At 49.3% G+C, this 25,187-nt stretch overlaps 1 protein-coding gene across 1 annotated transcript in view; it reads right to left on the bottom strand.

Moving 5' to 3' along the window:
- The window catches only part of TUBGCP4 (tubulin gamma complex associated protein 4), a 39,531-nt gene that overhangs the window by 6,736 nt on the left and 7,608 nt on the right, over window positions 1-25,187 (bottom strand). Inside the window, exons 6-13 of the mRNA XM_026648433.1 lie at window positions 13,494-13,659; window positions 11,249-11,373; window positions 10,037-10,087; window positions 7,363-7,468; window positions 6,515-6,622; window positions 6,074-6,212; window positions 3,818-3,995; window positions 2,150-2,284 (exon numbers count right to left, since the gene is read on the bottom strand). Coding sequence (XP_026504218.1) covers window positions 2,150-2,284; window positions 3,818-3,995; window positions 6,074-6,212; window positions 6,515-6,622; window positions 7,363-7,468; window positions 10,037-10,087; window positions 11,249-11,373; window positions 13,494-13,659 — 1,008 coding nt within the window. The remainder of the gene's footprint in view (window positions 1-2,149; window positions 2,285-3,817; window positions 3,996-6,073; window positions 6,213-6,514; window positions 6,623-7,362; window positions 7,469-10,036; window positions 10,088-11,248; window positions 11,374-13,493; window positions 13,660-25,187) is intronic.

Genomic DNA, 25,187 nt, shown 5'->3' on the forward strand with positions numbered 1-25,187 from the left:
AATAAATAGGTCCAGATTAAAAACCACATAATTGCAAGTTAAGAGGGCTGAGGAGCTCTCTGGACCATTAATTTTGATTTTCAGTAAGTCTTGGAACACTGGTGAGGTTCCAGAGGACAGGAAGAAAGTAAATGTGCCAATATTTATAAAAGAGTAAATGGGATGACTTGATATTGATCCTGGTCAAAATAATGGAATGATTGTTATGGAACTCCTTTAATAAAAATAATTAAAGGAGAGTAGTGCCAATAAACATGGGTTCATGGGAAACAGATCCTGTCAAACTAATTTGGTATGTTTTTTGAGATAACAGGTTTGGTTGATTTAAGTATATTATATCAACACTATTACCTTTTACTTCTGTAAGGCATCTGACTTGGTACTACACAACATTTGGATTAAAAACTGGCTAACTGTGAACAGGGAATAATAACCGAGCAGATGTGTTTCCAGTGGAGCTCTGCAGGAATCCTCTCTTAGCTCTACCGTGTTTAACAATTTTTATAAGTGACCATCCTAAAAGAAAAACTGAAAGTTTGTAGATGATAAAGACTGGGGGAGTAGTAAATAAGGAAGAGGACAGATCACTGATAGAGTGATCTGAACATCTTGGTAAGCTGGATGCAAGCAAATAATAAGCATTTCAATATGGTGAAATGCAAATGTAGACATCTAGGAACAAAGAACATAGGCCCTACTTACACGATGGGAGACTCTACCCGGGGAAGCTGTGATTCTGAAAAAATTTGGGGAGCATGTTGGATAAGCAGCTGAACATGAGCTCTCTCTGCTACACTGGGGCCAAAACAGCTAATACAATCATTGAATGAATTAACAAGGGAATATTGAGTAGGCATAGAGAGGTTATGTTACCCTTGTGTTTGGCACTGGTGCAGCTACTGCTGGAATACTGTGCCCAGTTCTGGTGTCTACAATTCAAGGAGATCGACAAAGTGGAGAGGGTGCAGAGATGAGCCGTTAAAGGATTGAAAAATATGCCTTATAGTGAAAGACTGAAGGAGCTCAATCTAGCTCCTCAAACAGACGATTATGGGGAGACTTGATTAGTCTAAGTACACCCAGGGCCAGCTCTGGCTTTTTCGCCGCCCCAGGCGAAAAAGCCTCCGGCCGGCCGGGGGGAGGGCGGCCAGAGCGCCGGGGGGGACTCGGCTCTCCCCAGCGGCGGCCAGAGCCCCGGCTGGGGCTCGGATCTCCCCCTCCCGCCCCCCCCCGGCGGCCAGCGCGCCGGGGGCAGGGCGGCCGGAGCCCTGGGGGGAGGGCGGCGAGCCCCGGCTGGGGCTCGGCTCTCCCCCCCCCGGCGGCCAGAGCGCCGCGCCGCCGCCCCCCTCCAGGTGCCGCCCCAAGCACCAGCTTGGGTGCTTGGTGCCTGGAGCCGGCCCTGAGTACACCTCTACCCTGATATAACACGGCCCGATATAACACGAATTCGGATATAATGCGGTAAAGCAGCGCTCGGGGGGGGGGGCACTCCGGCGGATCAAAGCAAGTTCGATATAACACGGTTTCACCTATAACGCAGTAAGATTTTTTTGGCTCTCAAGGACAGCGTTATCAGGGTAGAGGTGTATAAAGGAGAACAAAACTTTGATAATGGCCTCTTCAATCTAGCAGACAAAGGTATAACAAGATCCAGTTGCAGGAAGCTGAAGCTAGATAATTCAGACTAGAAATAAGGTAACTTAACACTGAGGATCATTGACCACTAGAACAACATATCAAGGATTGTGGTGGATTCTCCATCATTGGAAATTTTTAAATCAAAATTGGATGTTTCTAAAAGAGATGCTTCAGTTCAAACAGGAATTAGTTATGCAGGAAGTCACAGATGATCACAGTGGTCCCTTCTGACCTTATCTATATGAATATGGGAAATAGAACAGGAGTACTTGTGGCACCTTAGAGACTAACAAATTTATTAGAGCATACAACCCACGAAAGCTTATGCTCTAATAAATTTGTTAGTCTCTAAGGTGCCACAAGTACTCCTGTTCTTTTTGCGGATACAGACTAACACGGCTGCTACTCTGAAATATGGGAAATGTTATTGGTATATCATATCTATTCAAAATGGAATATAAAACCCCTGGGGTATCTTGTGGAAAAGAACCAGAGAGCAAAATCTACTTACAGGTTTGAGCAGGATGAAGGATTGAGCCAACAGGTTACTTAAGAAGTGATCATGAGCCAACCGGATGCTCTCAAAATCCCGAGTGGAGTTTATCTGCAGCAGAAGCTGTGAGAACTGAGACTCCAGCACATCCACCTGATAGGCAGGTACAGAAATCTCATTAGTACCACTCTTCCTTACCTGCTGGGAGCAATTCCATCTCTACCTAGCCTCCTCAACCTGCCTGAAGCAAGAGCTAGAAAAATCTCAGGAGTGCCCTACCCCAGACAAGTCTGAACATTTTTGTCTGAACCTTAATCTAGGATCTGTTATTTACTGGTAGAGCTTCTCAAAAATTGGCCATTTTCTGCCCTCCCCCTCATCCCCCCTGCCCCAAAATGTCTAAAAACTAGTTTAAAGTTCTCTCACCTTTCAAATTCTGTTAAATATTTCATTAAATTCTCACCCACTTTTTTCCTACTGGCAAACCATGAAATATTGGATTCTAAAGCAGGGTTAGCAATTTATTTTTTCAATCTTTTAGTTAATTATGTAACATTTCAAGAGTTTCACAAAACAAAGTTAATTTGCCCCTTTGTAGCGCTCACCCAAATTCTGGAAGCCAACCTGAGTCCCATACTGTTGTCATTAACAGTCCCTGTGTCCACATGCAAGAGGCACCGAGACTGCCCAATTAAGCTAATTGGAGAAAATATCAGCTACAAGGTTGGGGAAGTTAAATATTTTTTCAGTTTAACTATCACTTGAGGGGAGAGTTTAATAGTCATTTTCTTTTAAGGTTTGTGACACTTTTTATATAATTAATATTCAACAAAAAACTGAGCTTTTTGCACCTCCGAATCAGTTTTCGTCTATCATTGTCTTGTTCACCCCTCATGCTTCCGCTTTCATTTCACAGTGCCAGTGTGATTTTTAACAGCCAATAGCCTCACAAAATCCTGGCAACTAGAAGTTAAATTTTTACCCTTTGAAAACTGCAGTTTCAAGCTCAGATGTTTAGAGCAGTGGTTTTCAACCTTTTATCCTTTGTAGACCCCTTAAAAATTTCAAATGGAGGTGCAGACCCTTTTGGAAATCTTAAACAGTCTGTGGACCATCGGGGGTCCACAGACAGGTTGAAAATCACTATTTTGTGGTAAAGACAATCTTCTCAGACATAGTCTGCGGACCCCCAGAGGTTCATGGACCACAGGTTGAAAACTACTGGTTTACAGCATTGTTTCTAACAATGCTCAAAACAGCAACCACTAAACTCAGGATGCAGCTGAATTTGAAGGAGAGAAAGGCAGGATGGTATCAAACACCACCTGGGCTACCTATGAACCCTAGGTATCACTGGACAGCTGGAATTCCTGCATAGCATTCACTTATTGCTCTGCTGGCTCACGAGACCACAAGCTTTAAGATAGTCCCTGGTCCCTCAGCTCAGCAGTTCTGCTCTGGCACCAGTCCAGCAATTAATAGCTCTTGCTTTGTGCTTTTCAGTCCTTGTTCGCTCCACCCTTCTCCCCTACAACCTGCAGGCAAACTCCCCAGGAAAAGATACTGTGTGGCATAATCTGAGTCTTGCTGTAGAGGATTTAGACGCCTGCTCAGTGCCTCCCCTCCATTTCCCTCTTCCTGTTTATCTGCCTAAATGGCACACCACATCCTCTTCTGCACCCCCACCTGCAGGTAGTACTGAAGATTATCCACAAGGAAGGCCATGTGATCCCTCAGACGCCACTTGATGGCATCAGTTCTGTTGGACTTCAGGTGCTTGCGCTGCATCTGGAGAGCCCAGCAGTGCTGCAGCTCAGCCTGGACCCGCCGCACACTCAGCAAGTATTTGAATACAACGTTGTATCTGCAGCCAAGACAAATATCAACCTCTCAAGAAAAAGAAAGGCTTCCTTGGAGCCCAAGTCCCACACCAGACAACGGTTGGAACATGGACATGAGACAAAAAGGAGGAGGAGAGCAGAACAGCAACATGCAGAACAGGTGGGGGCATGGCCCAGCCCTGTAAATAGAAATGTTTTTTGTCCTTAATGGCATTGAACTCAGGGTGTAGCCAAGAATAAAAAAAAACAACAGGTATATTGAGGATACAGAGGTGAAATGTAATTATTTTTTAATGTTGTAACCCAGAGCCTACTGGTCTCAGGCCTGCAAGATATTTAGCTTAGTCAAACAAGGCCTCAGGCTTAGAAACAGACCGACGTGAGTAGCTAACTGATGAGTAAGGCTGCAGGTTTGTCACATTAGTCATGGATTCCGTGACTTTCCATGACCTCTGCAGGGGCCAGTGCGCCTGGCTCAGGGGCAGCCCCTGCACTAGATGCATCAGTCCCTGCTGGAGCAGTCTCAGGCCACTGCACCCCCCGACCCCCCTGCAGCAGAGTTTGGGTGTGGGAGGGGGCAGGGGGTTGGGGCACAGGACGGGGTGAGGTGGGCTCTGGGCAGTGCTTACCTGAGGGGGCTCCCTGGAAGCAGCAACATCCCCCTCACTCAGCTGCTAGGCAGAGGCTTGGCGCTGGCTTCACAGCTCCCATTGTCTGGGAACCGCAGCCAATGGGAGCTGCAAGGGCAGTGCCTCCGCCTAGCAGCTGAGTGAGGGGGATGTCACTGCCTCTGGGGAACCCCCCAGGTAAGCACCACCCAGAGCCCACCTCAACCTGTCCCCTCCCACACCCAAACTCTGCTGCTGGGGAGAGGGGGAGAGGCACGGAGCTAGGTATGGAGCCTGCCATCCCCGCCAACCACTCCCCTCCAGCACCAGCGGGGGTCCCAGGCCACATGGCACTGCCCCACACCCTCCCCCAGCACTAATGGGGTCCCCGGGAAGGCTCCCCCCCACCTCAAGTTTTATTCACTGGTATTTTTAGTAAAAAAAGTCATGGACAGGTCAAGGGATGTGAATTTTTGTTTACTGTCCGTGACTTTTACTAAAAATACCAGTGACTAAAATGCAGCCTTACCCCTGAGTCACCCTGTCACAAGATGAAACAGTCACAGGAACAGCAGTGTTAACTGCTGATATTTAGGAAATATATATTGCCATGTACCAGTTAAAGCCGGTTAGAGTATTTGGGGGCTGTTTGCAGACATAGGGTGTCAGTAAAGTGCTAACCACAAGTTGTTATAGTGATTGAGTAATGTAAATGTTAATGGGTATAAAGGAATTAAAAAGTTAACCTATGGAAAATGGGGCACCCCAAATTTAGTGGGGTATGGAAACAGATAAAATATAGATGAAACCTTCATAAATATGTATGAACCCAAGTGGGCATCAGCGTTACACATTATAAAAGCTGTATCTCAGCCTGTGTGCCTTGGGAGATGCCACAACGAGACCCACTGGTGGTGGTGATGACAATGAAGATGAGGAGGAGGAGAAGATCATGACTGACACTCCAGGGTTCCCCAACAGGAGATCTGATGCCAGTTACAGGGTTAAACACTTCACTCAATCTGCTGTTGTATTTCTGTGTTTGAGACTATTTAGCTGCTTAGTGGATTTGTAATAAAGAGATTTGTGATAAATTGTAATAGTTTCATGTGCTCCTCAGGTCTCACATTCTAATGATACTGGGAATAACCTTCCTGATGCTGTAGCCACTCAGGAGACCGAACCCTTATCAACCAATTGATACACCTATCAGGCTACAGGGGTTTTCTGTTAGTGCTCTGCAGATGTTTCACCATGAGGAGGAAGGAGTAGAGCTGTAGATGGACAGATTTTTGAGGGAGAAGCAAATCTAGCAGTACCTTACTGCACTCGCCATGACATCAGCAACAAGTGGCCATAATGTAAGTAAGTTATGCCGAATAATTTGGAAAGCAGACAAAGGCAATGAAGCTTTTTTCCTTCATTCAGTGTGAAGGATAGAGAATCACTGCATGGCTGATGCCTACATGAACAGACAAGGATCCGGTACTCACTTCTCCAAGACAGCAGGAGTGAAGAGGATGTGCAATGGCCACTGCACTTTATAAGAGAGCCCCAGAGCTGCCCAACCAGATGTGGGGGCTTCACGGGGAGATAACTCCCGGGAAGGGCCTTCACGAGCCTGAGAAGCATCTGGAAAAGAATGGAGTTGCTGAACTATAACCCATATATAGATTCTTAGTGGGGGGAGACATACCTGGTAAGAAACAAAGGAGGGAAGGACTGAAGGAGGAGAGGCAGCAGCAGCAGGGCATCCAAAGGTACAATGTGGTGTGGGGGAGGGGGGAGAAACTTCTGAGTCATGAAGGCAAAAGAGGAGAGGGAGCACACAGAGTTAAGATTTCTTAATCCTAAAAGTCTGCAGTATGAAGAGAGAGACTGAAGCAGGCCAGCACCACTATCCCCACCCTTAGCAAGCAGGCCCAAGTCAATACCTTTATGCTCCTTTCCATGATACTCAATGGTAAGGTGGAGCAAAGGAAGGAGGTTATCATCATCTAGCAACACCTTGTGAGCAGACTGCTGGAACGCAACATTGACATCTGATAGGGAAAGAGCATGAATGTCAAAGAGAGCATCAAGGTACAACTGACACCAATCACAGAGTTGCTACGGGGCCAGAGGCTGAGAATTCTACTCAGTCCTTAGTAGCTCATGCTGGGACTCAAAGGCAATGTTCTAAATTGCAACTAGTTCCCATCCCTCTCAATGATTTCCTGCCTCACCTTTGGAACACTGACCTGCCCTACCACATGGGATACTTGACAGAGTCATGAAGGGATGGCCAGTCTGTATGACATTCTACATTCTAGTTCAGCAACCTGCATGTCATCTCTAAGAAGTAAAGGGGGTGCTTCTATATGCCAAGATGGCAGCTTCTCTCTCCCAGTGCACTCATCCAAAGATATGACCTGCCTGTGTTTGCAAAGTAATTTACCAAATTAATAGGCAATTGTTTGGTAAATGACCAATATAAGAGAAGGAAAAGCCCTTTTAGATCCCATTTAGTTGATCTTACTCCTTGGACAGTGCAGGATTGTTCTCTACAGCACACTGCCACCTACATCTGCTTAGCTCTGATGTCATGGAGACTATCCAGAGCAATGTTAAGACAGCTGCATGCTGCAGTGGGAAAATACAGGTTCATCCTTGGTGATTACTCGAGTCTCACACTTGAGCACAAGCACCAGAACACAACTGAATGCGTCTCACACGGGCCAGTGTCCTCTCACCACAGTGGGCAGAGTGAGCAGGTCTTGGCAACTGAATAATGATTACTCACCATGTTCAGTTACAGCTGTGGGTGGGGTTTTTAACATGTGCTGTGCAGTGTCTATGAAGGCCTGGAACAATTCTCCTCTCCCCAGTAGATAAAAATCCTTAATAATCTGTGAAGAAAAATATTTAAATTCAAAACTCTAAAGAACTGAACAAATTATAAAGCCCCACTTACCTACCTTTCCTGGTTTATAGTATCTGCTTTCATTACTGGACGGACTGCAGTTTATACCATTTTAAAGAGCAGCTGTACAACCTGAATCTCCAGAGCAGGATTTCTGGTTTTGGGAAGAATCCGTCTTATGTCCCAAAGGTCTGTGGTGTCTCTCCAAGATGCAGATTGCAACACACACACACTTGGGTGAATCCTAGAGAATGACTCGTACGGAAATGTGGTCTAGATAAAATTACTATAAGGTGAGTGCACAACTGGTTGAAAGATCATACTCAAAGTAGTTATCAATGGTTTGCTGTCAAACTGGAAGGACATATCTACTGGGGTTCCACAGGGTTCAGTCCTGGTTCTGGAACTCTTCCAATTTTCATTAATGACTTGGATAATGGAGTGGAGAGTATGGTTATAGAAGTTGCTGATGACACCAACCTGGGAGGGAGTGCAGACACTTTGGAGGACAGGATTAGAATCCAAAACAATGACAAATTAGAGAATTAGTCTAAAATTAATAAAATGAAATTCAATAAAGACAAGTGCGTAGTACTGCACTTAGGAAGGAAAAATCAAATGCACAACTATGAAATGGAGAATAACTGGCTAGGTGGTAGTATTGCTAAAAAGAATCTGGGGTTATAGTGGATCACAAACTGAATATGAATCAACAATGTGATGCAGTTGTGAAAAAGGCTGATATTCTGGGGTGTATTAATGGGAGTGTCGTATGTGAAACATGGGAGATAATTGTCCTGCTCTTCTCAGCCCTGGTGAGGCCTCACCTGGAGCACAGTGTCCAGTTCTGGGAGCCACACTTTAGGAAAAATTGGAGAGAGGCCAGAGTACAGCAACAAAAATGATCAAAGGTTTAGAAAACCTGATCTATGAGTAGAGCCCTACCAAATTCACAGTCCATTTTGGTCAATTTCACAGTCATAGGATTTAAAAAATCATAAATTTCATTATTTCAGCTATTTAAATCTGAAATTTCACAGTATTCTAATTGTAGAGTTCCTTACCCCAGAAGGAGGGGGTGTTTTTTTTGCAAGGTTTGTGTGGGGAGGGGGGGGGGGTTTGCAGTACTGCTACCCTTACTTCTGCACTGCTGCTGGCCAGGAGCCCAGTTCTGAAGGCAGAGCCACTGCCAGCAGCAGCACCACAGGAGGGTGGCATGGTATGGGATTGCCACCCTTACTTCTGTGCTGCTGCCTGCAGAGCTGGGCCATCAGTCAGCAGCCGCCACTGTCCATCTGCCCAGCTCTGAAAGCGGAGCCGTCGCCAGCAGCAGCATAGAAGTAAGGATGGCATGGTATGGTATTGCCTGCTGGCAGAGGCACTGCATTCAGAGCTGGGCACCCGGCCAACAGCCGCCACTCTCTGGCTGCCCAGCTCTGAAGGCAGTGCAGAAGTAAGGATGGCAATACCGCAACCCCCCCTAAAATAACCTTGTGACTCCCCTACAACTCCCTTTTGGGTCAGGACCCCCAATTTGAGAAATGCTGGTTTCCCCCATGAAATCTGTATAATATAGGGTAAAAGCACACAAAAGACCAGATTTCACTGTCCATGATGTGAGGAAAGGTTAAAAAGGTTAAAAAAACTGGGCAAGTTTAGTCTTGAGAAAAGAAGATTTGGTGTGGTGGGAGGTGTAGTCTTCAAATACATGAGGGGCTGTTTATAAAGAGGATGGTGATCAATTGTTCTTCATGGCCATTGAAGGTAGGACAAGAAGTAATGGCCTTAATCTGAAGCAAGGAAGATTGAGGTTAAATATTAGGAAAATCCTTCTAACCATAATGGTAGTTAAATTCTGGAACAGGCTTCAAAGGGAAGTTGTGGAATTCCCATCATTGGAGGTTTTTAAGAACAGGTTACCAGCAGTTCTCAAACTGTGGGTTGGGACTCCAGAGTGGGTCGCGACCCTGTTTTAATGGGGTCATCAGGGCTGGCATTAGACTTCTGTGGCCCAGGACTAAAGCCAAAGCCTGAGCCCCACCGCTCATGGCCAAAGCTGAAGCCCAAGGGCTTCAGCTCTGGGTGGTGGGCTCAGGTTACAGCCCCCCCCCCACCCCAACCTGAAGCCCTTGAGTTACAGCTTTGGACCCCCAGCAAGGGCCGTGGGGCTTGGATGGGAGGCTCAGGCTTCAGTTCCCCGCTCCCGGGGTCGTGTAGTAATTTTTGTTGTCAGAAGGGGATCAAGGTGCAATGAAGTTTGAGAACTCCTGGGTTAGACAAATATCTGTCAGGAATCGTCTAGGTTTACTCGGTCCTGCCTCAGTGCAGGGGACTGGGCTTGATGACTTTGAGCTCCCTCCCAGCCCTACGTTTCTCTGATTCTATCATAGACCCTGAAAGATCATGCCATGTGCTCCCATTTTTAGAATATAGGAGGCAAAAACAGCTTTGTCCAATGGAGGCAAACACAGAAAATGAGTGCTGACATTGGATGGGAAAGAACTCATTTAAAAATCTCTCAATTTCAGCTTTTTCAGAGAAAGAGTTAGGTTACCTTTAGTTGTCCTAGTAAATCTGATTCTTCTACCATCAGCTTCCATAGGTGCTAAGGAGAAACCAGAACATGCTCAGCAGAACCCAGCACTCCAAACTCAGTGTTCTTAACTGAACCCGTTAGCTACCACACTCAGAATACCACGATGATGAGCATAGTTTAAAAAAAAAAAGTCTACATATAACAATCCATCCAATACTAGGGCAGAATAGGAAGAGGGAGCATCCGCATGCTGGCAGCCCATGTTACTAATTAATGAACCCTCTAACTCACACCAGCATGATTACTTCTGGCAGCAAACTGCAACCAGGATTTCTTAAATATCAGTCAAATACAAGTAGTTATTATAACAAATTGTAATGAAATCAAACTCTGTTACCAAACCAACTCCATCCCTCCTTCTAGGAACTGCTTGATTCCAATTCACTTCCCTCAGGGGATGGCTTGGGTAAATGGGCAGAACGAGCATTATTCCTTTGAGGTTCCCATTGATATGGGCTCTATTGACAAGTTTTATAATTAACAGACAAAACTTCATTAAAGTTGCTTCTTAGGGTGTTTTGGACTGTAACTCTCCTTGATATGTATATTTTAACTAAGTATTTAAAAGTATGGAAATGAAAAAATAAAGGAGGGTAGGTAAATGTTCAAATACTCACTTTTCATATAATCTTGTAAATAAATGTACGAGTACACTATCATAATGTACATTCAATAAACAAACGTATCCTCCAGCATTATCTCCTCTCAGTACAGTTTTAGAAGTCAAAAACCTTTGAAGTCTGTGGACGCTAACTCCTTTTTTTCCTCCCACAGCAAATAAGCAACAGTTGTCCATTAATTTCCTTGTCTCACTAAACATTGACACAACATGGAGCTCAGGAGCCCTGTAAAGTCTCCAGCTCCACTGCCTGCTCCTTCCACGCCTGTTCACCTCATGAGCTCTAGCGTGTCCCACCTTCCCCAGAAACTCACTCTCTCGGCAGGTTCTGACACACCCTGTCTTCTAGAACCAAGGAGCTCTCCAGAGGCTCATGCTTCTGGCCCTAGCTATCCTTGGGGATCTAGTCAGGATTCCCTCAAGCACATTCCCTCCCAAAAGACTTGGTCCATGTGGTGTTTCTAAACTGCAAAGGGAGAGGCATAGGGTTCTAAGGTGTTTAAGCCCCTGGTAGGAGTTGTGGACCCAGGACCCCCCCATGTTGGGATTACCTCAGCAACCGTGCTCCGAATCCAGTCAACCACAGCCTCAAAGTCCACCAGACTAAAGAGTGGCTGCTGCTTGAGGCGGTGTAGCTCTGCAGCAAAAGTGTCTTCCTGGTTCTTCAAGATGGAGCCTACCCAGAAAAGAGAAGAGCATCTGGACTGAAGTAAAACAGCACGAAAAAGCAAGACACTTTCCAGGTATGCTATTAACGGACTGTTCAGCAGCCTTTGCCCAGGAAAGTTGTATGTGTGGATTGCCTAGGAACATTGTGCCAGCCCTTCATGTCCAAAGTCGCTTACTCATTGGACAACAAATACTACTTACCTACAGCTCTAGGCCATCTGCTAAGTGGAACATTTCCAGACAGCCTATTGTCACAATAGCACAGCATCTGTCACTCTGCAAGCAATGACGTTTCCTGCTAGTTCCATCCCAATCCAGGACTCAGATCAGATTTTTTGACCAACTAAACTTAAAACCAAACCCCTCTCTCTTATGGTCTTTGGCCTTGTCTACACAAGAACACTGAATAAAGCACCAACAATCGAGTGCATCCTCACTAGTCACCCTCACCTGGTCTAAGGTTTGCCTTTGTGTCTACATTGTGCCCCCCCCCCCCCGAAAACCAGATGCAGGCTCATCTTGGCCGGCTCAGCAGTGACAACTGCCTCAGCTGGCAAACCTCCTTAGTTTGCTGGTTGCAAGTCCCATTCTGTTCCTCCCTCCACACCATGCCCTCTTTGGGAATGGCCCCCCACAGAATCTTCCTTACTCAGGAATGGACTCTGATTCTACCACCCCTTCTCCCCCACCCATGCTCTCTCACGTGCCCTGCCCCACCAATAATAACCCCCCCGCTTCAGCTGCGCCACACCTCAGCTGGCGAGACACTGATGGTTCACCAGCTAGTATTCACTTTGACGAACAGCAGGTGGATCATCAGAGCAGGAATACCAGCTGGTGATCCATGGATGGACTGCTGGATGCAGTTGAGGGAGAGGTGGTAGCTGCACTCCTCACCACCCCTCAGCTACCAGCTCCACGCCACCTATTACTGTCCCTGCTAGTGGCAAACACTCTTGTGCTGGCAAACCAGTGTGTGTGTCAGCTGACTCACTGGCTGAGGAATAGTTCAGCTGGAACAGAGGGGCATAAGCGAGGGAGATACCGTGAAGGGGTGTGGCAGTGTACACAGTGGGATTGCCACGTAAAGACCTCTGAACCCAAGGTGGGAGGCTCTCAGGAAGGATGCTTGGTGGGGGTCCATTTCTGGTGAAGAGGAAATATTAAGGGAGACTGAAGTGAGGTGGGGGGGGCGGGAAGGAGGAATTCAGGAAGTTTGCCAGCAAAGGAGCTGTTGATTTTGATAGTGCGCAGATTTTACTGCATCCACAAAGTCAACTGTGCTACAAAGTTTAAGGGCTAAGTTGCACTAACTATTGCCTCCCCAACAATTGTCTGACAAACTTTTGCATGTAGTCCTAATAGCTATGAAGTCGTTTGTCCGGGGTGGGGGACGGACACATGACCACTGCTGTCCCTGTACTGGTATCTGTGCATGACTCCAAAGCTGAGAGAGCAGGGCTGAGTGAAAATGCGAATGGAGCTCTGTGGCAGGTCTCAGAGAGGAAAGCATTCACTGCATCAGCTCTGAGAGCTTGCCTTGTCTGATAGAACAGGTTTCTACACCATAAGGCACTTGAACAGAATTGATATCACTAACAAGATTGGATACAGATAGTTACTCTAAGCCTCTTTATATCCAACTTGTGCCATGTCCCTTCTGCTGGAAAGTTGTGAGATTTGGGGATGGGAAGAGGAGAAGACTAGGGAACTGGACGAGATGGAATTTGGGCATCCTTTTGGCAGGATCTTTGGTGTGGATATAGACAAGCTTTTCTCTATGAAACACTGAAGGGTGGGTCAGCCAGAAATACCTGAATACACACTCTTGGCTGCTGTGATAACCACAACTTTAAGAGCTAAATGGGAGGGAGTACAAACCTCCATGGCTTCAAAGCATGGCTTGTAAGTCCAAAGAAAGTACTGGTTCTTGCACTGGAGTTGGACCAACTATTTAAAACTCTTCTCAGCTGAGTCCAGACAAACCAAAGATCATAGTATTGAGAGATGTATGATACAACTCTTTGGAAAGTACTCTGCAGTTAATCAAAATGAACAAAGATCATGGGGCAGCCAAGTTCTGGCAAGAAGCCAAGTAAACAAGCCAACAGGGCAGTTGTTTCCTACCTTTTCTGGTCAGGTTCACATTTTGATTCTCAAACATCTGTACTGATTCTCCCACAAAGAGGATTTTCTCAGCAACCCGGACAGGGATGTATGATGGTAACATTTCCACTCGCAGAGAAAACTGTTTCAGAGATGGTGCTAACATGTTCTCCTCCTCAATCAGGCGCTATCACAGCCCCCAAGGAGATGAACGTGGAAGCAGTAGAAAACACAAGGCCAGGCAGAAAGAGGGATTGCGGGAACAGAAAGAAAGGTGCATGGGACGAAAAAACAAGAGAGAGGAAAACCAATGTAAATAAAGTGGAAAAAACGCAAACACACCCTACATTATTCAGATACAGGTAAGTCTAACTGATCCCAGTGGTGTTTTAGCCTGTTTCTAATCCATGCCAGCAGCCTCTCACCCCTTGAGTAATTTGTTTCCTTGATAGCTGCATATGAAAGGCTTTTTGAAAATATAGTGCTATATTAACTGGTTCTATTTTATCCAGTATTCTGTTAACATATTCAGAAATTCTGTAAAGTAGAAATGCATGATTTTCCTCAACAGCAGTGCTACTTTGTCCTTCTGTTAATCTAGATATTTTATAACTCTCTAATCAGTATTTCAACCAATTGTCTTGGTACTGATGAGTAAGGTTCATTGGTTCATAATCCAAGGATCACCTCAGTACCATTTTTAAAGAGCTGAATTGTTAGTCTCTGGTTCTCCAATTTAATAGCTGATTTCTGGAAGTATTTGCATATTTTTGTTAACAGTTCAGCCACTCTGTTCTCAAGTCCCTCCAGCCCTCTTAAATTAAGAACAAGTCAGCAGGACTGAGCAGTCTTCATCTATCAGTTCATTCTAATACCTCCCTCCTCTGCTGATACCTCAATCTGAGGGTGCCTCATCTTTATTATCTGGAAAAAAGTAGCCCTCAGGCAGGAATCTCCAATGTCCTCTGTGGTGAAGACTGAGGAAAAGATATCATTAGGCTCCTCTGCACTGTCTTTATTCTCCTTAACAGCCCTTTCACCGCCTCGAGATTGTGCAGATTTACCAATTCTCTCAGACTTCCTGTAGAATATACTGAAATAATTTTTCTTTGGCTATCTGCCCTTAAAAATCCCTCTTAGGTCCGTCTATCTGTGTGAAAGCTACACTAAGTGTGGTTTGGTCCCCCTCTAGTCTCCCACTAGTGGCTGGATCAACTAGAACTTTGAGTCTGCTACTGCCTCTAAGCAATCCCCATACTTTGGTAACAATGCCCCAGTCAGGCCATCTGAACGGAATCTGGGAATGCTGGATCTTAAAACAGAGGCCTCTACTGTTTGAGCTAAAGGACCAAGTTCATTACTTTGAATTCAGTACCACACTCAAACCTTGCTGGTCTAACTGCTAGAGAAGGACAAACAGCCATACTGTGCGAGGCTGCATAATAGTACACTTTACTTGCTGTATTCAGTGTTGTGCACAAGTGAAGATGATGTGGAAAAATTCAATCAGGAGCTTGAGGAAACCCTCGCTCAAAAATCCATATATACGATTGTGAAGGGAGACTTCAACACCACGGTCGGAAGGAGGAAAGAAGGCGAAAAATTCATTGGACGGTATGACATCAGCGAATGGAATCCATGAGGAGAGCGCCTGGCAACTCTGGCGGAGACTAAAGAAATGTTCATTGATAACACCTGGTTTAAGAAGGCTAAGAGGAGGTGGACATGGATCGCACCCAATGTGAAGAATAAGAACGAGATCGACTATATTCTGATTGATCAGCGGCGCATCGTACAAGACATTTCAGTAGTACCATCATTCAACACCGGTAGTGACCATCACTTGCTCAGAGCGAGGCTCAACGTCAACAAAAAAGGTGGACAAGAAACCGCTACAGATGGCAAATCAGAGACTGCAGCCGAAAATAGTCGACGAGGCAATCCCGAAAGCAAACGTTCTTCTTCGAGTGCTTGCTCATATCCATTCCAGTTAGGTGTGTGCGCGCCGCGTGCACGATCGTCGGAAGATTTTTACCCTAGCAACACCCGGTGGGTCGGCTGTGGAGCCCCCTAGAGTGGCGCCGTTATGGCGCTGGATATATACCCCAGCCGACCCAGCGCCCCCTCAGTTCCTTCTTACCGCCCCTGACGGTCGTTGGAACTGTGGAGCGCGGCTTAGCTGATCTCCACACTCCCTAGCTTCTCTTTGCTCTTGTTGTATTTAGTTATATAGATAGTTGTTCAAGTTAGTTAGTAGTTAGTTATAGTGTATATAGATATAGTTATAAGTTGTTATCGGGGGTTTAGGGGGTGTTTTTCCCCTTTTCCCCCCGGCGCGCAGCCGGGCCCATGCCCAAGGCTCCTGGCTTTAAGCCGTGCGCGTCCTGCGGGAAGCACATGCCAACTAGCGACCCGCATAGCTCCTGCTTGAAGTGCCTGGGAGAGACTCATCCAGCAGATAAGTGCCCTATCTGCAAGGCCTTCAAGCCGAGGACAAGGAAGGAGCGGGACTTTAGGCTCCGACAGCTCCTCATGGAGGCGGCGCTGAGTCCAGATCCTCCCTCGGCGCGCCCTGTCCCGGCACCGAGCGCTTCGGTGCGCAGCGCCCCGGCGGGCCCGACCGGTGCGGCAGAAAAGACTGTCCGGCACCGACCGACGTCGGCACCGCGCCCGCCCAAAGAGCCTCGGCACCGATCCATTTCGCCGGGCCATAAGAAGACCGCTAAGACACGGGACGCTGCTGCCGCGAAGATACAGGCTCCCCCGGTGCCGGGGGTAGAGCCGCGTCCGCAGCTGGACCGCCAAAGACAGGCGGCCACACCGTCGACTCCGGCACCGAGGCCGTTGAGTCCGGTGCGGACTGTTTCACCACCAAGGCTGGTGGTGGAACCTTGTCTCCCTTCCACCCCGGAGACCTTTGCCACGGCGAGAGACCTGATCGCCCTCACAGAGCCGGCGCCGTCGCAGCTCCCGGCACCGGTGGCTCCACGCGTGCTGCAGTCCAGAGGCAAGCCTGCCCTGGTGCGCCCACCGTCGCCAGCACGAGTCTCTCGGCACCGCTCCAGATCCCGAAGCAGGTCCCGACGCCGCTCGGAGTCCCGGCGCCGAGGGTCACCTCGGCACCGGTCGTACTCGCGGCCCAGATCTTCCTCGCGGCGCCGTTCAACATCCCGGCACCGCCGTGACGACCGGCACCGATCGGGGTCGAGGCGCAGCTCCCGGCACCGGTATGAGCGCCGCTCGGGCTCGAGAGGCCGCTCCCGGTACCGCGCCTCCTCCAGATCGTCGTCACGTTCCAGATCGGGATCCCGGCACCGGAGGGACTATCGGCACCGGTCCAGGTCCCGGCACCGTTCGCCGGAACAACGCAGGGACAGGTCCCCGTACGGTCGGCACCGATCGGCACCGTACCATCCGGTACCGACGGCATCGGGTTCGGCACCGCCGTGGCCGTCGAGATCGGCGTCCCGGTCATCTGAGACGGTGGAGCCCGGCCACCTGCAGGAGACCGAGGACCCGATGCAAGGGCCTGCGCATTGGTCCTTTTGGACTCCTTGGGCCTACCACCAAGCTCAGGGAGCTCCCCTGTCGGCTTCCCGCTCTGGCCGTTCGGACACCAGGGCCCCGGAGTCTACCATCTCCCGCCCTCCTCCAAGGGACGTGGAGGCTCCAGTGCCCGCACCTGCCGAGGCCCCTGACCAGGGGGCAGGAGATGCCCAACACCAGGAGCACCGGGAGCAGGACCAACCATTGGACCCCTTGCCACCGGGGGCATCTTCCTCGTCCTCTCCTGATGAGGCCGTAGCGGGCACGTCGTCCATCGGGCCGCCCCCGATAGACCTTCGCGCCCACCAGGACCTACTGCGGCGCATGGCTCGCAATCTGGACCTTCAGGTGGAGGAGGTTGCGGAGGTCCATGACCCGATAGTGCAGATCATCTCAGCGGATGCTCCATCCAGGGTGGCATTACCGCTGGTCCGCACCATCTAGGCCAACGCCACTACTATCTGGCAGACCCCGGCCTCTATTCCGCCCACGGCCAGAGGGGTTGAGAGAAAATACTTTGTCCCATCAAAGGATCATGAGTATCTGTACATTCACCCCCAACCGTGCTCACTGGTGGTTTCCTCAGTGAATGCACGGGAGCGCCATGGCCAGCAGGCCGCTGCGCCCAAATCGAAGGACGCTAAGCGCTTCGATTTGTTCGGACGCAAGGTGTATTCGGCTGGCGGACTGCAATTGCGGGCAGCGAACCAGCAGGCGCTACTGAGCCGCTACGGCTTCAATATGTGGTCCTCGATGGGGAAATTTAAAGAACTGGTTCCCCAGGACTCGAGGGACGAGTTTGGGGCCCTGGTAGAGGAGGGCAAGCGGGTGGCATGCACCTCCCTACAGGCGTCCCTCGATATAGCGGACTCGGCCGCTAGGACCCTGGCGTCGGGGATAGCAATGCGCCGAATCTCCTGGCTCCAGGTGTCGGGCTTGCCTCCGGAACTGCAGCAGACCCTGCAGGATCTACCGTTTGAGGGCCAGGGCCTCTTTTCGGAGAAAACAGACTCGAGGCTCCAGAACCTGAAGGACTCTCGCACAATGATGCGCTCCCTGGGGATGCATGTCCCAGGGCCTCAGCGCAGGCCCTTCAGGCCGCAGCCTCAGCGGTTCTACCCTCCCCCGCCTCGTCCAAGACAGGACTTTGCTAGGAGGCGGGGTCGAGGTGGTAGGAGAAGGTCGACCGGCCCTCAACCCGGTCAGAACCAAGGCCAGTCTAGGCCACCTTCAGGGCCTAGACAAGCCTTTTGAAGGTGCGGTCGAGGACGGCACCACGACCGGTACCCAGGATCCGACTCCCCCTTTCCGGGACCGCCTCTCCCGCTTCCACCGTGCTTGGTCCCGTATAACCTCGGACCGTTGGGTCCTTCGCACGGTGGAAAGGGGATACGCCCTCCAGTTTTCCTCGCCCCCCCCCCTCCCACTCCCCCTCCCCGTCCCTCTTCAGGGACCCTTCTCACGAGCAACTCCTTACACAGGAGGTTTTTGGGCTCCTCGCTATGGGGGCCATAGAGGAGGTTCCATCGGAGCTAAGGGGCAGGGGGTTTTACTCCCGCTACTTCCTGATACCCAAGTCAAAAGGGGGTCTAAGGCCCATCTTAGACTTGCGCGGGCTCAACAAATTCATAGTAAAGTTGAAGTTCCGCATGGTATCATTGGGGACCATCATCCCTTCACTGGATCCTGGAGACTGGTTTGCCGCCCTCGACATGAAGGACGCTTATTTCCACATAGCGATTTATCCGCCTCACAGGCGCTTCCTGCGATTTGTAGTAAACAGGGGGCACTACCAATTCGCAGTCCTTCCCTTCGGCTTGTCCTCGGCTCCCAGGGTGTTCACAAAGTGTCTGGCAGTCGTCGCGGCCTTCCTTCGTCGACAAGGGATACAGCTGTTCCCGTACTTGGACGACTGGCTGGTACGCGGCCGCACCAGAGACCAAGTGCAGGCCCATGTCCACATAGTGACACGCACTTTCCACGAGCTGGGCATTCTACTCAACAGAGAGAAGTCCACTCTAATACCAACTCAAAGAATAGAGTTCATTGGAGCAATCCTGGACTCCAGACATGCCCGAGCCATACTGCCAGACAGCCGCTTTCATACCATTTCAAGCGCCATTCAAGGACTCAGGGCCTTTCCAACTACCACCGTAAGGTCATGCCTCGCCCTCTTGGGCCACATGGCCTCGTGCACCTACGTAACCAGGCACGCCAGGCTGCGACTTCGCCCATTGCAGACTTGGGTGTCATCGGTTTACCGTCCTCATCGAGACGACCTGAGCATGGTGGTCACGGTTCCGACCGCAGTCTTGGCCTCCCTCACATGGTGGACGGATCGCACGGCGGTCTGTGCAGGAGTACCCTTTCACGCCCCACAGCCCTCCCTCCACCTAGTTACGGACGCTTCATCTCTAGGATGGGGCGCTCACCTGGGGGAGCATCATACCCAAGGCCTGTGGTCGGCGTCCCAACTAGCCCTGCACATCAACGTCCGAGAGCTGATGGCAGTGCGCCTGGCTTGTCAGGCTTTCCTCAACTTCCTACAGGGCCGTTGCGTGCTGATTCTCACCGACAACACCACGGCCATGTTTTACATCAACAAGCAAGGCGGAGCCCGCTCATCTCCCCTATGCCAAGAGGCCATTCGCCTGTGGGACTTTTGCATCGCCCACTCGATACATCTCACGGCGTCATTCCTGCCTGGAGTCCAGAATACGCTGGCAGACCGTCTCAGCAGGTCCTTCCAAACGCACGAGTGGTCGATTCGCCCGGACATCATCTATTCCGTTTTCCAGAGGTGGGGGTTTCCCCAGATCGACCTGTTCGCATCTCGGGCCAACAGGAAGTGCCAGGCATTCTGCTCCCTACACGGACGAGCCCCGGGCTCTCGGTCGGACGCCTTCCTCATGGCGTGGAAAGACCATCTGTTCTACGCCTTTCCCCCATTCCCGCTGGTCCACAGGGTGCTGCTCAAGATCCGCAGGGACCATGCACGGGTAATTCTGGTCGCTCCCGCTTGGCCGAGACAGCACTGGTACACCACACTTCTAGAGCTGTCAGTACAGAGGCCGATCACGCTCCCCTTGAGTCGGGATCTCATCTCTCAGGACCACGGCCGGCTGTGTCACCCCGACCTGCAGTCGCTCCACCTCACGGCGTGGATGCTTCATGGTTGAGTCGCTCAGAGCGCCAATGCTCGCAAGCCGTCCAACAGGTCCTGCTGGGAAGTAGAAAGCCCTCTACGCGGACCACTTATTTAGCCAAGTGGAAGAGGTTCTCCTGCTGGTGTGAGCAACGAGCTACGTCTCCCTCGCAGGCTCCTATCCCCTTGATACTGGACTACCTCCTGTCCCTCAGACAGCAAGGCTTGGCGACATCCTCAATTAGGGTTCACCTCGCCGCTATTTCCGCTTTCCACCCAGGGGAACTCACGTCCTCGGTCTTCTCGAACCCGATGGTCGTTAGATTCCTCAAGGGCTTAGACCGGCTATACCCACAGCAGCGACAGCCGGTTCCAACGTGGGACCTCAACCTCGTCCTCTCCAGGCTCACAGGGCCTCCGTTTGAACCTTTGGCTACCTGCTCGCTCCTGTACTTATCTTGGAAGACAGCCTTCCTGGTAGCCATCACCTCAGCACGACGCGTCTCGGAACTCAGGGCGCTGACATCCGAGCCCCCTTACACGGTGTTCCACAAGGACAAGGTGCAGCTTCGCCCCCATCCTGCCTTTCTGCCAAAGGTGGTGTCACCTTTCCACGTGAACCAGGACATTTTCCTCCCGGTCTTCCATCCGAAACCGCACGCTACTCGTCAAGACCAGCGTTTACACTCTTTGGACGTACGCAGGGCCCTGGCTTTCTATATTGACCGTACAAAGCCATTTAGGAAGACGACGCAACTCTTCGTTGCGGTGGCCGACCGGATGAAAGGCTCACCGGTCTCTTCTCAGTGCCTATCCACTTGGATCACGTCCTGCATTCGTGCTTGCTACGACCTGGCCGGTGTACCGACGCCACGCCTCACCGCTCATTCCACGAGGGCCCAGGCCTCCTCGACTGCCTTCCTGGCTCAAGTACCGATCCAGGACATTTGTAGAGCTGCAGTGTGGTCATCGGTCCACACATTTACTACTCACTATGCGCTGGTGCAACAATCCAGAGACGACGCTGCTTTCGGGTCAGCGGTTCTGCACACAGCAATGTCTCACTCCGACCCCGCCACCTAGGTGGGGCTTGGGAGTCACCTAACTGGAATGGATATGAGCAAGCACTCGAAGAAGAAAAGACGGTTACTCACCGTTGTAACTGTTGTTCTTCGAGATGTGTTGCTCATATCCATTCCAAACCCGCCCCCCTTCCCCACTGTCGGAGTAGCCGGCAAGAAGGAACTGAGGGGGCGCTGGGTCGGCTGGGGTATATATCCAGCGCCATAACGGCGCCACTCTAGGGGGCTCCACAGCCGACCCACCGGGTGTTGCTAGGGTAAAAATCTTCCGACGATCGTGCACGCGGCGCGCACACACCTAACTGGAATGGATATGAGCAACACATCTCGAAGAACAACAGTTACAACGGTGAGTAACCGTCTTTTTCCAAAGAAGACTGGAACCTCATAGATAACTGCAATGAGGACTACAAAAACTTTGCTGATAAGCTGAGGCAATGCATGAAATTAGCCTAGAAAGAAAGACCAAAAAGAGCAAAGGGAAGAATCTCAGAGGAAACAAGGAACTTGTTAGGCGGAGGAATATGAAGCGAAATGATGGCGACAAACTTGAGTACTCCCTGCTCTGCAAGCTAATAAGACTAAAGGAGGACTTTGAGAAGTACTGAAATGAAAGGCTCTTAAAGACGGCTAAAGATTGCAGAAGCCTCAAAAAATGCAAATGGGAACTGATGCTGAACAGGTTGACAATAATGGTGCTGAAGAACAAGGACAGAAAAGCAGTAATTGACAGAACAGGGATGGAAACGGTCTGCAAAGATTTCTACACCGAACTGTTCGCATCTCAAATAAATGTCACGCTACCAACACTTCAAGAGACCAATGAGCGCGTACTCCCAGTCCTCATCAGCAAAGTTTGGCATACAGTTTATCAAATGAAGGAAGGAAAAGCTTCAGGAAAAGACCGACTTAGAACCAAAATAAGAGCTAGAGGCCAAGACCTCTGGTAAACCCTTGCTCAAAGGTTTAGCCTTGCTTGGAAATGCAAAAATACCCTCTTGCTAGAAAAAGTCCAACATCATTTTGCTGTACAAGAAAGGTGATCACGAAGATCTGAAGAACTATCGTCCAATATGCATCCGAGGGTGCTGAGGGAATTGGCTGATGTGATTGCAGAGCCATTGGCCATTATCTTTGAAAACTCATGGTGATCGGGGGAGGTCCCGGACGATTGGAAAAAGGCAAATATAGCGTCCATCTTTAGAAAAGGGAAGAAGGAGAACCTGGGGAACTACAGACCGGTCAGCCTCACCTCAGTCCCCGGAAAAATCATGGAGCAGGTCCTCAAGGAAACCATTTTGAAGCACTTGGAGGAGAGGAAGGTGATCAGGAACAGTCAACATGGATTCACCAAGGGCAAGTCATGCCTGACCAACCTGATTGCCTTCTATGATGAGAACTGGCTCTGTGGATACAGGAAAAGCATTGAACGTGATATATCTTGACTTTAGCAAAGCTTTTGATATGGTCTCCAACAGTATTCTTGACAGCAAGTTAAAGTATGGATTGGATGAATGGACTATAAGGTGGATAGAATGCTGGCTAGATTGTCAGGCTCAATGGGTAGTGATCAACAACTCGATGTCTAGTGGGCAGCTGGTATCAAGCCGAGTGCCCCTGGGATTGGTCCTGGGGCCAGTTTTGTTCAATATCTTTATTAATGATCTGGATGATGGGGTGGATTGCACCCTCAGCAAGTTCGCAGATGACACTAAGCTGGGGGGAGAGGTAGATACGCTGGAGGGTGGGTCCAGAGTGACCTAAACAAATTGGAGGATTGGGCCAAAAGAAATCTGATGAGATTCAACAAGGACAAGTGCAGAGTCCTGCACCTAGGACGGAAGAATCTCATGCACCGCTACAGGCTGGGGACCGACTGGCTAAGCAGCAGTTCTGCAGAAAAGGACCTGGGGATTACAGTGGATGAGAAGCTGGATATGAGTCAGCAGTGTGCCTTTGTTACCAAGAAGGCTAACGGCATATTGGGCTGCATTAGTAGGAGCATTGCCAGCAGATCGAGGGAAGTGATTATTCCCCTCTATTCGGCACTGGTGAGGCCACATCTGGAGTATTACGTCCAGTTTGGGGCCCCCCACTACAGAAAGGATGTGGATAAATTGGAGACAGTCCAGCGGGGAGCAACAAAAGTGATCAGGGGGCTGGAGCACATGACTTATGAGGCGAGGCTGAGGGAACTGGGATTGTTTAGTCTGCAGAAGAGAAGAGTGAGGGCGGATTTGTTAGCAGCCTTCAACTACTTGAAGGGGGGTTCCAAAGAGGATGGAGCTAGGCTGTTCTCAGTGATGGCAGATAACAGAACAAGGAGCAACGGTCTCAAGTTGCAGTGGGGGAGATCTAGGTTGGATAATAGGAAACACTATTTCACTAGAAGGGTCGTGAAGCACTGGAATGGGTTACCTAGGGACGTGGTGGAATCTCCTTTCTTAGAGGTTTTTAAGGCCCGGCTTGACAAAGCCCTGGCTGGGATGATTTAGTTGGCGTTGGTCCTGCTTTGAGCAGGGGGTTGGACTAGATACCTCCTGAGGTTTCTTCCAACCCTAATTTTCTATGATTCTAATATGTCTGCTCTCACATGTCTACAAGCTGTTCACCAAAATAACAACAAACCAACTCTCACAGAATCTGGACGAACAGCAGCCAACAGAGCAGGCAGGTTTTCAAAGGAATTTTAGCACAACAGACCATATCTTCACTATAAACCAGCTATTGGAGTGCTCAAGGGAATATAAATTCCCTTTATGCATTGCCTTCAACAATTATGAAAAAGCGTTCAACAGCATAGAGATCAATGCAGTGCTGAAAGCTCTTTCAGAGCAGGGCATCGACTCAAACTACTAAAGGAAGCAAACTCTTACTGCACCATGGATATAATGCTGTTCAACACTCCTGTTCACATCCCAGTCAAAAGAGGTGTGAAGCAAGGAGACACGATTTCACCGAAATTCGTCACAGCCTGCCTCAAAATGGTAATGAGGCAGATGAATTGGAAATTAGCATCAATGGAGAGCAGTTAAACCACCTCAGATTCGCGGACAATATCGTGTTAATTGCTGAAAACACCATCAAACTACAGAAAATGCTGCAAGAACTCAACACAAAAGGACCGCTCTAAAATGAAATGTATGCAGTCTGATCCCTTGCCAAAAGCCCAAATAATAGTCAAGGGAGAACAAATAGAAGATGAGCTATATGTTTATGTGGGTCAAGAAATTAACATGCGCCATAATCAGGAAGGCAAACTCTCGCGAAGAAAGAAAACTGGTTGGCACACATTCAATTCTATCAAGGATGTCCTCCAAGGAAAAATCAATAAGGCAACATGTTCTGACCTCTTCAACTCAACAGTACTGCTGGCAATGTTGTACAGCAACGAAACCTGGGTACTGACAAAGATAGAGGAGCCACAACTGTCTATCATGGGAGGGTGATGGAAAGAATTTTGGGGATTTCAACCTGCGACCAAGTCCCCAATGAAGTGATCAGACAGCAGACTGGAGTGCAGGATGTTGTTGTTGAAAGCAGGTACAGTAAAATGTGATGGGCCGGGCATATAGCGAGGCTCACTGGCAACTGATGGACTGCAGCTGTCGCCGAGTGGCACCCACGGGAACTGAAACAGCCACTCGGACGACCTCAAAGAGATGGGAAGATTTTATTATGAAAAGGCATGGCCGCACACAGAGAAGGAAGACCAGGATAAGAGAAGAATGGAAGATGTGTTGTGATCAGCGCAATCTATATGAGGGCTGACGGACCAATCGATCAAGGTGATGCAGTGTTGGTCCCAGGATATTGGGGACACAAGGTGGGTGAAGTTATAACTTTTACTGGACCAACTTCTGTTGGTGAGACAAGCTTTTGAGCTTATACAGAGCCCTTCTTCAGGTCTAAGAAAGGTGCTAAAGTGTCACAGCTAAGTAC

Source organism: Terrapene carolina, unplaced genomic scaffold (genome assembly GCF_002925995.2).
Source record: "Terrapene carolina triunguis isolate 2854851 unplaced genomic scaffold, T_m_triunguis-2.0 Scaffold67, whole genome shotgun sequence".
Taxonomy (NCBI): domain Eukaryota; kingdom Metazoa; phylum Chordata; order Testudines; family Emydidae; genus Terrapene; species Terrapene triunguis.